This window comes from Silurus meridionalis, chromosome 13 (genome assembly GCF_014805685.1).
Source record: "Silurus meridionalis isolate SWU-2019-XX chromosome 13, ASM1480568v1, whole genome shotgun sequence".
In the NCBI taxonomy this organism is placed as follows: domain Eukaryota; kingdom Metazoa; phylum Chordata; class Actinopteri; order Siluriformes; family Siluridae; genus Silurus; species Silurus meridionalis.
Window position 1 is genome coordinate 28,975,884 of NC_060896.1, and position 14,393 is coordinate 28,990,276.

A 14,393-nucleotide genomic window follows, 5' to 3' on the forward strand; every position below is an offset into this window, starting at 1 on the left:
TGTCGGACTCTCCTGCAGGATTTTAAACTATCTCTGGCGCCCCCTGCTGGTCAGTAATCAAACACGTGTGTGTTTGAGAGAAAATAAATTATCTTTTTTCTTTTCTTTTTCTCAAAAAAAAAAATATATATATATATATATATATATATATCAATCAATAAAACAAATGTCTAATTTAAATATATGTGTAAAAGCTCCGGTGCGTGTGTGTGTAGTTTGTGGTGGGAGGAGTCAGATGACATCACTGCACCGTGATTGGATTAAAAGGGATCCAGGAGATCATGTCCTTCACGTGAGAACGATGTTTTTATTAATAAATATATTTTATTGTGAAAAAGCTCTGAGGTGCCGGACACGTGTGAGACGTGGGTCATGCTCACGGCATCACGGCTTAAACACACAGTCACGTACACAAACCTTCAAAACCTGGACAGAAGAGTTTATTTCAGTCATAACGGACGGGTTGCCTGAAAAATAAAAAAATCCCCCCAAAATTCATTTGCAACAGGAAGCACACAAAACATCTGAAAATGTTTGGAATAAAAAAATGGAAATGTCAGTGTGACCATGTGCATCATAATCTGATTCAGAGGAACTGTGTGAGTGTGTGTGTGTGTGTGTGTGTGTGTAGTGATAGCAAAATATATATGTGAAATAAAATAAAATAAAAAACAACAAAAAGGCAGCGCATCAATAGAACGCGTTACTGCGCTGATGATGAATTTTACACAATACAGCAAAATAAAATGTGGATGCAGTGGTTAATGCGCTGCTACACAACTCTTCATCATCATCATCATCAGTGTGTGGTGACTGTGATGGTCAGTAAATTTCCTATATAATAATAATAATAATAATAATAATACACTGTTTTTCACGCTCACGTGACGTACAGAAGAAGCGTGTGAATCTGTAACGCCGCAGGAGAGACCTGAACACTGCACACACACCCTTACACACACCGGCTTTGGAATACTTTGTGTATTCACATTCATACACACGCACACGTCTAAAGATTAGACTTAAAACGTCCAAACGTAAAAAACGAACCGAACTTATTACTGATTATTTCCTTTTCCTGAAAATTTTTTTACAGTGTGTGTGTGTGTGTGTGTTTGTGTGTGTGTGATGGAAGTTTTGCGTGATGGAGATCGTTTATAAGGAAATAAATGATGTCCATGTCGCGTCTCTTCACGCAGCTCCAGGATTAAAACTCGTCGTGTCTCACTAAAGCCTCTCCGAAATCCGTCGCCTGACTTCCAACAAACAAATCATATTTATCCACAATCTCCTGCTTCGTCAACTGTCCATCCTGTACACACACACACACACACACACACACACACAAAACATCTGTTAGAACCATTGTATGTCTGTGTGTTTAGGTGTATAAAGTGTGTGTGTATATACAGTATATGTGTGTGTATACAGTATGTGTGTGTGTGTGTACAGTATGTGTGTGTATGTGTATATATGTGTGTATACAGTATATGTGTGTATACAGTATATGTGTGTGTATATATATATATATATATATATATATATGTGTGTGTGTGTGTGTGTGTGTGTGTGTGTGTGTGTGTCACACTCACTTTATCGACGTCTGATTCGTAGAGCAGGTGTTTGGCCTCTGCCTCGGCGTGATCGTAGTCTGAGGGCAAAATCCAGTCCTTTGTCTCCTCTTTATCCATCCGTCCATCTTTATCTTTATCTCTGAACTCTGAGAACTGCTCTCGCTCAGTCTTCACCCACTCAGGCTCTGTGGAGTCTCCATCCTTACTGTACATATCACCTTTTGGGGGGGAATAAATAACTCCGAGATTAATTGAGTGATTGGATAATTGATTAGTTGATTTATTGATTAATTGTTTGATGTATTTCCGCTTACCGATGTACTCCTCCAGATCAATAAATCCATCCCCGTTTTTATCAATGTCCTCCATGGTCTCCTAATGACAACAAAAAGCAAAATTATACATTTAAGTGTGTTTTATCTTCTATAAAAAAAAAACAGGCCTAAAACTGAACCTTTAGGTTCTCACATGTCATTTCCCAGGTAACCATGACCACAGTAAAAGATTAAGATCATTGGTGGAATGAAAGATGATGCTGAGATGTTTAATTTTGAATTAGAAAGAACATGTACAGTATATATATATATACATGCAAATCATCATCTTTCATCTACTCCCATTAGGGGGCGCCACAGCGGATCATCCGTCTCCATACCCCGCTGTCCTTTACATCTGCCTCTTTCACACCAACTACCTGCATGTCTTCCCTCAACACATCCATAAACCTCCTCCTTGTTCTTCCTCTTTTCCTCTGATATACCCCATGTCCCACCTCTGCACATCTCAGATCACTCCCCAGATTTTGGAAGGTGAGAAGATGCCTGAGGAATGGAGAAGGAGTGTGCTGGTACTGATCTTTAAGAATAAGGGAGATGTGCAGACCTGCAGTAACTACAGGGGAATTAAGTTGATCAGTCACAACATGAAGTTATGGGAAAGAGTAGTGGAAGCCAGGCTGAGAGAAGAGGTGACCATCTGTGAGCAACAGTATGGTTTCATGCCGAGGAAGAGCACCACAGATGCAGTATTTGCTTTGAGGATGTTGATGGAGAAGTATAGAGAAGGACAGAAGGAGCTGCATTGTGTGTTTGTGGATTTAGAGAAAGCGTACGACAGGGTGGAGAGAGGAGTTGTGGTATTGTATGAGGAAGTCTGGTGTGTCAGAGAAGTATGTGAGGGTGGTGCAGGACATGTATGAGGACAGTGTGACAGCAGTGAAGTGTGCAGTAGGAATGACAGACTGGTTCAAGGTGGAGGTGGAACTGCATCAAGGATCGGCTCTGAGCCCTTTCCTGTTTGCAGTGGTGATGGACAGGTTGAAGGACGAGGTCAGACAGGAGTCTCCCTGGACTATGGTGTTTGCGGATGATATTGTGATTTGTGGTGAGAGTAGTGAGCAGGTGGAGAAGAGCCTGGAGAGGTGGAGATACACGCTGGAGAGAAGGGGAATAAAAGTCAGTAGGAGTAAGACAGGGGGGTATGGAGACGGATGATGCGCCGTGGCGACCCCTAATGGGAGAAGCCGAAAGAAGAAGATTTTTTTGTATTGAATTACTAAAATAAATCAACAATTGATGATATTCTAATTTATTGAGATGCACCTGTATATTTATACGCAAATGAGTCAGTAAATGTAAATGAGTGATATGTAAATAAGTTATATGTAAATTGGCTTCCTAATAAGTAGACGATGCAGACTGATCAAATTAAATAGCCAATAAACAGCTCCACCCACCCATGTGTAACCCGTATCTGAGACCTACCAGAACCACGATGTCCTGCATGTAGCCATACTCCTCAGGGTGGAGGAACGCCGTGAACTCCTCACGATTTGCCTGCAGGTCTCCGTCTTTATTTGCCATTTTAAATCGCCGCTCGTCTCTGCTCATCATCTGCTTATAGTTAAACCCGTCCTCAGGATCTGACTCATCTACACACACACACACACACACACACACACACACACACACACGATCATCATTCTGTTTTCAGATTCCATGCTCTACATCACTTTTTGCTCACACACATTTTAATAAACGTATACACGCACACACGCACACACACACCGAGGACGTAGCCGTATGTAGCGTTCTTGTATTCCTCCCAGGACACGTGTCCGTCTGAATTGAGGTCGTGTGCCTGCCACTGTCGGTCCACGTCTTCGTAAATCCAGCGCTTCTGAGCATGTTTGATCCAGTTCTTCATCTCATCCACCGTCACAAAGCCGTCGTGATCCTCATCGATCTTTTCAACAATTTTACTGCAGAGAAAAACAGTGAGAGATCACAAAACCTTACATCATAAACACGGGGGAGCCGAAAGTGCTGACTGTTACATTTTATTATAAAACCTTTGGCCATGGCTAGTTTTAGTTTAGGGGGGTTTGGCAGTGTTGGTGACAGGGCGTGGTGATGAGGCATGGCGATGGCCGTGTCAGGGCGGGGCGTGGTGACGGAGTGGTGCATGGTGGTGACAGGGTGTGGGGGTGAGGAACGTGGTGGTGGTGAGAAACATGGTGGTGGTGAGAGGGTGTGGTGGTGAGGAACGTGGTGGTGGTGAGGAACGTGGTGGTGGTGGTGACAGGGTATGGTGGTGAGGAACGTGGTGGTGGTGAGGAACGTGGTGGTGATGGTGACGGAGTGGTGTGGCGGTGACGGAGTGGTGGTGGTGAGGAACGTGGTGGTGGTGAGGAACGTGGTGGTGACAATGTGGTGGTGAGGAGCGTGGTGGTGGTGAGGAACGTGGTGGTGGTGAAAGGGTGTGGTGGTGAGGCGTGGTGGTGGTGACAGGACGGGCGGTGGTGATGGGACGAGGCGGGTGATGATGGGATGGGATGGGGTGGTGACGGAGTGGTGTGGTGGTGAGGAGCGAGTGGTGGTGACGGGTGGTGTTGAGGAACGTGGTGGTGGTGACAGGACGAGGCGGGTGATGATGGGATGGGGTGGTGATGGAGCGGTGTGGTGGTGACAGGGTGTGGTGGTGAGGAACGTGGTGGTGGTGATGGGACGAGGTGGGATGGTGATGGAGCGGTGTGGTGGTGACAGGGTGTGGTGGTGAGGAACGTGGTGGTGGTGATGGGACGAGGTGGGGTGGTGACGGAGCGGTGGGGTGGTGACGTGCTTGTGTGTGTTTTTATACCCGAGTCTCTCTTTGCTCTCTTCTGGTGTCAGCTGATCAAAGGTTTTTGCCTCCTCCTGTCCGAGGAAGGCTTCATGGTCGTAGTCGAAGTTCTCCTCGTCGTCGTGCTCCTTTTCACTCAGAGGAGTATCGTGATGGACTCGGTCCTTCTTCTCCATGGGTTTGGTGGAGATGTGAGCCACACAAAGCGCAACGCACAGCAGCAACATTCTGAGATCCATCCTTATCTAGTGTCTCTTCACCTCCTATCTCAGGCAGCAGGAACATAACCAGAAGATCATCAATGTAAACACTTTACTTTTACACAAACAATTAATACACTGAAGATCTTCTACATTCAGAAAAAGCTGCTTTGGTCAATCATTAATGGGGAAAAACATTCTTTTCTGCAGGTGAACTTTTCTGTCCTAAAAGACATGTTTCTACTCCACATGCAGTGAACTTCATCTTCCATTCCACTCATTTCAGTCTCACGCTTTTTCAGGAAGCGAAATTCTGCATAAAATCTGTAGTGCGTTTCTATAACATCTACATTTATAATAAAAGTTAAATATTTTCTTCTATCTGCATCTCGGAAAGAGACGAACATCTTCACCATCATCAACATCTTCTTCTTCATCATCATCATCATCATCATCACCTCCCACTCTGTACAAACCGCTGCACCAGAATTCAGCAGAAAAACATCTAATAGTGTCACCAAAAACTAATGATTACACATTAAAGCCTCACCTGCGGTTCCTCACGGGTTTCTCTTCACAAGCCGGCGGAGGAACAAACACGTCCCGGATGTAAACTATTCTCCTTTGGACACATTTCCTGCGCCGAACTGGAGCATTGACCAATCAGGTGCTTGGAACAGCGAGGCCCCGCCTCCAGGGCCGCGCCATATGCCACATCACCATTGGTCCACTTCAGGGAAAGCGCGCGCTGGGATTGGTTCAAAATTGCCACGTACTCAAGCGGAGCGCGTGGAGCTGCTCGGCTCGTGCATCTGCACCCACACCCCCAGGATTATAGTTTAATTAGTTTTACATTTAAAGTTACAATTAAATTAAAACTCTCGAAACTTCTGCCAATAAAATTAATTTTACAGGGAATTATGAGTCTGTTATTTAATAAAGTGAAAGAAAAAAACAGAAAAATCCCGTTATTTTACATTATTTCTGTTATTATACATTATATCATCATTATTTCTGTTATTATACATTATATCATCATTATTTCTGTTATTTTACATTTTAAATCAATGTGTTTTTGTTTTTTCACCATAATTCAGAAAACTTCATATTCAAAAATATAATAAAAACTAAAATAAATGTTTTATTTTATGACTTTTTTAGGGTTAATGCTAATTTTATTTTATTTTGATTATAACTAATATATTGGCATTTAATTGAAGTAAATTTAGTATTATTATCTTTAAATTTCCTAATAAAAATTTCTTCTTGTTTCTGTTTATAGGGAAGTCAGAGCTCAATGGTTGAACCCCAGTATCACTGTTGGGGCCCTTGAGCAAGACCCTTGAACCTCTGTGCTCCAGGGGAACTGTAACATGGCTGATCCCACACTCCAATACCAACTTCCGAACATGTGAACAATATTCCTGTTCTGTTCCTCACATCCAGTTCCAGCTGTTCTTGTACATGCTCTCGTTACCTCGTGCATTAATTATTGTTGATCTCTTCTGTTTGGGTTTCCTCACAAACTCCTTCCTAAACGTCAATTCCTCCAGAACTCAGCTGCCGGTATAATTACTAGAACCTCCTCCATCGAGCAGATCTCCCCTGGTCTTTATTATCTACACCTGTCAACTTTCGACTAGAGTACAAGATTCTGCTTCTCACTTTCAAAGCTCTTCATAATCTTGCACCCTCATCCATCTCTGACTTGCTTCACACCTACACCTCAAAGTGCACTCAGATCCTCCTCATCTATTGTAAGATCCCTGTAAGATCTATGCAGTATTCTAAAATAAATAAAACCCTAACCCTAACTGTTTATAAAAATATTTTCAGCTTCAGACCTGAACACTGATATGATCTAAGAGCTCTTCGTCCAAAAGGAGAGTGATGGAGTGCTGCATCAGACGTCCTGGTCTCCACAATCATCCCATTTAAATCCAGTTGAGATGGTTTGGAGTTGGAGTGAAGGAAAAGAAGCCAACAAGCACTCAACATTGCGAACTCAAGATTGTTGAGAAAACAAAACAAAACAAAACATTCCAGTTGACATCCTGATGAGAAAGCCACGAGTTTGCAAAGCTGTGAAAATATACAACATTCTGGGTTCTTCAACACGTTTTTGTTTACTACAGAAGTCCAGACACGTTCTTTCATAGTTTGGATATTTCAATATTAATGTACAATTTTGGAAAAAATTAAAATGCAGAAGAAGGTGAATCCAAACTGGTCACTGGTCCTGGTATATTTTTCTTTTTAAAATAAAACACAGGTGGAAAAACAACAAATCAATAAAGAAAGACAATTTATTCACAGGTATTTTTTTTACTTTACAGACATATAAAACAACAGCTGTGAGTGTGAGTGTATCAGCATGATGCAGATGTTGAGATCTGCACCCATAATCATCTGAATGAAAGTCTGTGTAGTCGCCTGGTGTTGAAGCTCTGAGCTCTTGTGGTGTGGATTTGGAACAAATGCACTTCAGATGTGCTGCATGTGGGACTCCTGGATGGCAAGAGGGCCCGGAGGGGCCGTGGCCTCCTTCCTCGGGGTCAGAGAGGCAAAGAGCGTGTCGAGGATTCCCAAAACCTGCAGCATCTCCTGCTGAAGTTCTGCTTCACGTCCCAGGAGCTCCATCAGACGCTGCAGCAGACGTTCAACTACAGGAGACTGAGGGATGACCTGCTGATACAGATCTACACACACACACACACACACACACACACACACACACACACACACACACACACACACACACACACACACACACACACACACACACACACACACACACACACACACACACACACACACACACACACACAATAGTGAGCCTCTCAACCCCTATTCACCATTTTATATCCCCCTGCTGGATTTAGGGTAAAATACACCCTCATCTCATCAAATGTATTTTAGGTGAAGGGGCGGAGTTAAAGAGCTGTTTCAGGGGCGGGGCTAATTACACAAGAACACCTGTAAACACTTATTTCTGCAGGACACCGGGAGAGATCACTTTCTTTACAACAGTTTTGCTGTTTTTATATAAACTTTATTATAATTATACACGATCATTTCAAACACTTTATATTCTTCTTATTAGTAAGAAACTCACCGACGATCAGATCTGCCACCATGAGCAGCACGTTGGAGAACCGAGAATCTGTTACGTTCCTGTGGGAACAAGTGAATCATTAAAGCGCATGTGTGTGTGTGTGTGTGTGTGTGTGTCGTTCCTGCACGTACTTGAGCAGGAAGTTGAGCAGTGTGGTTAAACTCCGTTCATCTCGTCCTGCCAGCGCGTTCCTCAGTGTTCCTCTGCGGTTCAGCTCGATCATCACTGCTACGGTCACTTCTGGCTTATTGACCCGTCTCCACCCCTACACACACACACACACACACACACACACACACACACACACACACACAATTTATACACAATATTCTAAATATACAAACAAAGTGTATGAAACAGGTAAATAAGTGTGAATATGAAACATTATAATTATTGCCACCTTCATAAAAGTTTATATTAAATTTCAGGAAATGAATGGCACCCTCATGATTAATATTCTGTGATGTCTGGCAGCACTGAAACTCTTCTGCTCCATATGGAACATTTAAACAGATAAATTGGGCTAAAAATCCCTTTCATTTGTTCGTGATAATAAATAAAGAGGGACAGCAGAGGTTTCAAACTGACTGTGAGCACAGGATTATTATACACCATCGTGTGTGTGTGTGTGTGTGTGTGTGTGTTTACCTCTAGTGCCGTGTCTAGCGCTTTAGACACCTGGAAGCTCTTCAGCTGTCGGTCGTGTTTCTGCAGATGTTGTTTCACCGTTTTGCTCACCAGGAAATCATCCTGAAAGGAAAAAAAGAAAAACGTCACCCGTGTTCACATACAGGAGACTGAAGCTGAAGCTCCGCCCACACTCAGGTTCTACTGCTATTAGATTAGATTTAGAAGAACCACAGGTGCAAATAGCATTGTATATAAATAAATCTAATATAAATATACAATGTATATAAGCGTGTTATGGGAGTGTGTGTGATCCTGCTGGAATGTTTTTGAGGAGATGATGAGGGTGAGGGGGACAGTGGGAGACGTAACACACTTCTGTAAACTCACCTGTTTGGGGACGTAGTTTTTCCCCTTGACGAAGACTCGGTATGCAGGACCACGCCTCTTCCTGCTGGCCACTTCCTGTTTGTCCTCACTGTGTTTCCTGTGTCTGACACTCAGCACACCGTTTGCCATTCCAACAGCAACCATCTCATCGCCAGGCTGCACACACACACACACACACACACAGAGAGAGAGGGAAGAGTGTATGAGTGCGTGTGGAGGTCAGTATGGCAGGTTCTCAGGCAGATTGTGAACAGTGTGGATGCAGTGACTCACGGCGAGGGCGAGGCTGAGGATGGACGCTGCGTAATCAAAACTGTGGACCACTTTGTAGGAGGAGTTATAAACCTTCACATGTCTGTAATAATCACATCCACAGCAAAGCTTTCAGTATTAGTGCTGGACTTCACACGGAGAACTGACACTGAGCTTATAATAACAAGAATATCAAAACACACACACACACACACACACACACACACACACACAGACCTGTCGAGCGAGCCTGTGAGCAGTCGGTTGTCGATGGAGCTCAGACACGCACATGTGACGGTTTTGTGGTGATTCTTCAAAGACACAAGCTGCTGACCTCCTTTTAACAAATCCCACACCTTCACATACCGACCTCCTGTAACACACACACACACACACACACACACACACACAACGTTAAAGACCACATGAGTGTTAAATACACACCTTTTCATTAAACACTAATCAACAGAACAATAATAATAATAATCATCATCATCATTATTAGGGGTACAATATAAATATATCTTCTACAATAATATCGTGATCGTTGTTTTAATGATGTGCCATTTGAGATTTATTATTTTGTAAATCACAAAATCCAAACACACCTACAGAGTGCACACACACGTCACATGAAGTCTAGTAGATTAGACTAGAGTGTGTTCTTTCACTGCATGATTCCGTTTGTTTATTAACATTTACAAAATTCAAGATATGGTGCAGAAAATGTGCACATTTATATTATTTCATAAATTTATTTAATATTGTGTGAAAAGTGCCCCATTTTCCTCCAAATCAGCATAATTACAAATGTGATATTGATTTGATACAACAGATCAATAAACAAGAAGTTAATAATAAGAGATCTGCGCTTTAGACACCACATTGCTCAATTTTGCCAAGAAAACAGATTGTAAACAAAACCACAGCACTGGTTTGCGGCTCTAACGGTGACTCGTTCCTGAATGAATCACTCGTTTACATGATTCGGTTCAATCGCAATGACACTTTTATTAACAGTGATTTGCTGCCACCTACTGGCGTTAAAATTTCTCAAACGTCTCCCCATATTTTAATAAAGAATCAAAAATCAATATTCAATGTTTTATGTTTAAATAAATGATAGCAAAGATGAATTTTGTTGATACTGAATTAATTTGCTTGGTAAAAGATAAAATGTTATTATTTTATTGTAAACTTTAAGGAAAAATGGCTTTAAAGATGAAATCATTTTAAAGGTTTAGTTTAATGTGTGACTGCTGTGAACTGACCACCACACAGAATATTAATATCAAAGCTGTTCACAGTAATCCTGAAGATCTCTGCACAATAACACACTCATAAGAATATCCCCTAATTATCATAATTCACAAAATAAAACCCCACAAAAAACCCCAGATGTACTTTTTTGTTAATATTGCCCACGCCTACTCATGATGATGATGATGACTAGGATGAAGAACAGGAGAAGGGGGAGGAGATACCTGTGGACACCACGAGCGCCTCAGATGGATAAAGCAGCACACACTCGACAGGATGACCGTGTGGAAGTGTCATCACACTGCCCCCTGACCGCATATCACACACCTTCACTGTGTGGTCATAAGAACCTGTCAGAGCAGGGATTAGTGTTAGTGACCAATCACACCTTCACACACCAACACACGTCTGATCACATCTGATCTGATTCCATCTGATCTAATCTGATCTGACTAAACGAACAGCTTGTACAAATAAATCACACTGTGAAACACGAACAAAATTCAATCATTAATTAATTATTTGTTAATTACGGAGCTCTCTCTCTCTCTCACTTTCTCGCTCGCTCTCTCTCTCTCTCTCTCTCTCTCTGCATGTTATGTTCTATAAAATGATCATATTGTATTGATTGTTATTTTATGTTGATTTATTGATCAGTGGTGTTTGATCTCATATTCGTGTTTACAGCACAGTTTCTGATCTGGTTACCGGTGATGAAGACGTCTGGGTTCAGTCTGCTGGCCGTCGCAGCTCGAATGTAATCAGTGTGTTCGGTGAAAGAACAGAGTTCTGATCCACTCGCAACGTCCCAAACACGAGACGACAAATCATCAGACCCCGATAGCACACGATATCCATCAGACAGGAAGGAGGTGACGTGCACCGCCCTGAAGGACCAATCAGAGTTTTATTACTATAAGCTCCACCCACACACACAAAGACGGACGGACAGACAGACAGAGAGAGACAGACATACTTGGAGTGTCCAGTGAACTGACGCAGCGCGACTCTGCCCCCGATGTCGAACAGGCGAATGAGTCCTTCTTCACTTCCTGCCACCAGAAGCTTCCCGTCTCCACGGAAACTCCCACCATACGCAGTGTCCTTAAAGCGACTGTAACTGCGCAGTGGCTCCTGAGAGTGAGAGCCATACATCTGGATCTGAGATCACACACACACACACACACACACACACACAGGTCAGAAAGTTCGACACGCTTCACATTGCTGAGTGAAAGGACGTGTGAGAGCCTGAGAGACTCAGCCGTACCCGTGTGGACGCCGTCACTACGTAATTGTGAGGTGGTTGAGGAGAAAACTCGATTTTTGTGATGGCACCGAATTCCTTTATCTGCACCGGAGCCTGAAATGAAGAAAGAGAGAGGAACGAGAGAGAGAAGTGTTTAAAGAACCGGAACCAGAACCTTTAACAGTAATGAAATGATTCTGATTCGGTACCTTGTAGTTTTTCCAGTACAGCGTCTCCTCGGTCACGCGCTCCCCCAGTCTGGGGTACGTCAGGACTTTAGTGGGTTTAAACAAGGCCATGGTGCAGCTGAGGATCTCACCGAGTTACAATCCTGCAGGAGGAAGAAGATCAGACTGGATTAGAGACGACTCGGTACTGTGATCACCAGAACATCCACATCACCATGGGTTTCTTCATCACACACACAAGCACACCAACACAGATAATACAACTGTGGACACCTGACTAGAAGACTGCTAAGTGCTTCTTTTCCAAACACCCCATTCCACATTTATGTCTGATGAGCCGTTCTATTAATCTCCACTCTTCTGGGAAGATGTTCCACTGGGTTTTGAGGAGATTCATTCAGCTACACGCATGTTAGTAAAGTCAGGGGATGAGGAGGCCTGAGGAACCCAAAGGTGTTCAATTGAAGCTCTATAACAGATCTTCCACTTTCAACCCACCCACATGAAGCAGATCTTTCAGCCAAGTCTCTTTATTTGAGATTAAAACCTCAGTATCGCCTCCATCACAGAATCAGGAGAAATACAGAAGAGCGGCGTGTCGATCAAACGATTCAAGTTTCCAAATAAGAGAAATAGTAATTATTTTATCCCAAAATATGGACATGATGAAAACACGTGGGCGCATAAACACACACACACACACACACACACACACACACACACACACAGTACCATTTCAAATTAGACAACAAACACGAATAAGAAAAAATGAATGTAGATGTAAATAATAATAATAATAATAAACTCTATGATCATTATTATTATTATTATTATTATATTCGCATCTACGTGTAAATACGCCACTAACGCGCGTCAGTCACGCGGAACAACAGCGAGCAAAATTACGCTTTTAATTTCAATCTAAAAATAAAACTAACAACCGAACAGACATTTCCTTACCAATAACTTTGCTCCTGCTGCACATTCAATGTTTTAAAATCTATTTATTTTATAAATAAGTGTGTAAAATCACGTTGCTTCTACAGCCACAAGGGAGCCGCCATTTTGAACTGCAAAAACGCTTCCGGTTTGTACAAAAAAACTTTATTGAAATCGCAGGAGAGACACATACGGTGAATTACTGTTATATTATTATTTCTTTATGTTTCGTCTTTTTTTCTACACAAAATTGTACACCAATTTACACGAAGAACACAGCAAGAGAAACTACAAAGAACAACGTAAGAATAGAGAAATAATAAACGAGAGAGAGAGAGAGAGAGAGAGAGAGAGAGAGAGAGAGAGAGAGAGAGAGAGAGAGAGAGAGAGAGAGAAAGAGAGAGAGAGAGAGAGAGAGAGAGAGGAGAGAGAGAGAGAGAGAGAGTGAGTGAGTGAGTGAGAGAGAGGTGAGTGGTGAGGAGAGAGGTGAGAGTGAGAGAGAGAGAGAGAGAGAGAGGTGAGAGGTGAGAGAGAGAGAGAGAGAGTGGTGAGTGAGAGAGAGTGAGAGGTGAGAGAGGTGAGAGAGAGAGAGGTGAGAGAGAGAGAGTGGTGGTGAGAGAGAGAGAGAGAGGTGAGTGAGTGAGAGAGGTGAGAGAGAGGTGAGAGAGAGAGTGGTGAGTGAGAGAGAGTGAGTGAGTGAGGAGAGAGAGTGAGAGAGAGGTGAGTGGTGAGAGAGGTGAGAGAGAGAGAGAGAGAGGTGGTGGTGAGAGAGAGAGTGGTGGTGAGAGAGAGTGAGTGGTGAGAGAGAGAGGTGAGGAGAGAGAGAGAGAGAGTGAGAGGTGAGAGAGAGAGTGAGAGAGAGAGAGAGAGAGAGGAGTGAGTGAGTGAGTGAGAGAGAGAGTGAGAGAGAGAGTGAGAGGAGAGAGAGAGGTGAGAGAGAGTGAGAGAGAGGTGAGAGAGAGAGAGAGAGAGAGAGAGAGAGAGAGAGAGAGAGAGAGAGAGAGAGAGAGAGAGAGAGAGAAAGCCGCAGATTTACTGTTTATTATAGCAGAGAAAATCAGACTGCGTGCGTGGCGTCAAAATACGTCACAATTTACCAAACTTTATATTTATATTAAAGTTGCATCTTATTTATTTTATAATATTTAAAAATAAACACAGTTTTATAAATATAGTTCAGTGAAACTTATTTTAGAATCAGAAAAAAATCAATTTTATTGTAAAATAGAGTTCAGTTCCTTATACAGATATTCAGAGCTCATTAATGAGACCTTTAAAACCTTTTCCAAAAGACATTTTCCCTTCTTTTTTCCATTAGGGGTCTGCACAGCAGATCCTCTGTCTCCATACCCCCCTGTCCTCTACATCTGCCTCTTTCACACCAACTACCTGCATGTCTTCCTCACCACATCCATAAACCTCCTCCTTGGTCTTCCTCTTTTCCTCCTTCCTGGTGTCTCCATCCTCAGCATTCTCCTA

The 14,393-nt window shown here is 42.7% G+C and overlaps 2 protein-coding genes across 2 annotated transcripts; both read right to left on the reverse strand.

Annotated features, from left to right (window-relative positions):
- Nucleotides 1-418: 418 nt before the first annotated feature.
- calub (calumenin b) lies at nt 419-5,546 on the reverse strand. The gene is made up of 7 exons (XM_046863757.1): nt 5,445-5,546; nt 4,713-4,957; nt 3,641-3,834; nt 3,338-3,504; nt 1,889-1,949; nt 1,593-1,792; nt 419-1,312 (listed from the first exon to the last, which is right to left on the reverse strand). The coding sequence occupies exons 2-7, from the start codon at nt 4,931-4,933 to the stop codon at nt 1,208-1,210; spliced, it is 948 nt and encodes a 315-aa protein (XP_046719713.1). The 5' UTR covers nt 4,934-4,957; nt 5,445-5,546; the 3' UTR covers nt 419-1,207.
- A 1,636-nt stretch (nt 5,547-7,182) lies between these two features.
- Nucleotides 7,183-13,089, reverse strand: utp15 (UTP15 small subunit processome component). The gene is made up of 13 exons (XM_046863756.1): nt 12,936-13,089; nt 11,997-12,118; nt 11,809-11,901; nt 11,515-11,699; nt 11,247-11,425; nt 10,763-10,888; nt 9,516-9,651; nt 9,300-9,381; nt 9,027-9,182; nt 8,658-8,759; nt 8,141-8,274; nt 8,010-8,068; nt 7,183-7,593 (listed from the first exon to the last, which is right to left on the reverse strand). The coding sequence occupies exons 2-13, from the start codon at nt 12,084-12,086 to the stop codon at nt 7,379-7,381; spliced, it is 1,557 nt and encodes a 518-aa protein (XP_046719712.1). The 5' UTR covers nt 12,087-12,118; nt 12,936-13,089; the 3' UTR covers nt 7,183-7,378.
- Between the last annotated feature and the right edge of the window lie 1,304 nt (nt 13,090-14,393).

What these genes read in the sequence shown, in the direction of transcription:
- calub (XM_046863757.1), bottom strand. Translation starts at nt 4,933, where the DNA reads ATGGATCTCAGAATGTTGCTGCTGTGCGTTGCGCTTTGTGTGGCTCAC. An exon ending in GAGAGCAAAGAGAGACTCGG is followed by an intron (nt 3,835 to 4,712) that starts GTATAAAAACAC and finishes TTTTCTCTGCAG; the next exon opens with TAAAATTGTTGAAAAGATCG. An exon ending in TGATCTGGAGGAGTACATCG is followed by an intron (nt 1,793 to 1,888) that starts GTAAGCGGAAAT and finishes CCCCCCCAAAAG; the next exon opens with GTGATATGTACAGTAAGGAT.
- utp15 (XM_046863756.1), bottom strand. Translation starts at nt 12,086, where the DNA reads ATGGCCTTGTTTAAACCCACTAAAGTCCTGACGTACCCCAGACTGGGG. An exon ending in CGCTAGACACGGCACTAGAG is followed by an intron (nt 8,275 to 8,657) that starts GTAAACACACAC and finishes GTGTGTGTGTAG; the next exon opens with GGGTGGAGACGGGTCAATAA. An exon ending in CTGCTCAACTTCCTGCTCAA is followed by an intron (nt 8,069 to 8,140) that starts GTACGTGCAGGA and finishes TTGTTCCCACAG; the next exon opens with GAACGTAACAGATTCTCGGT.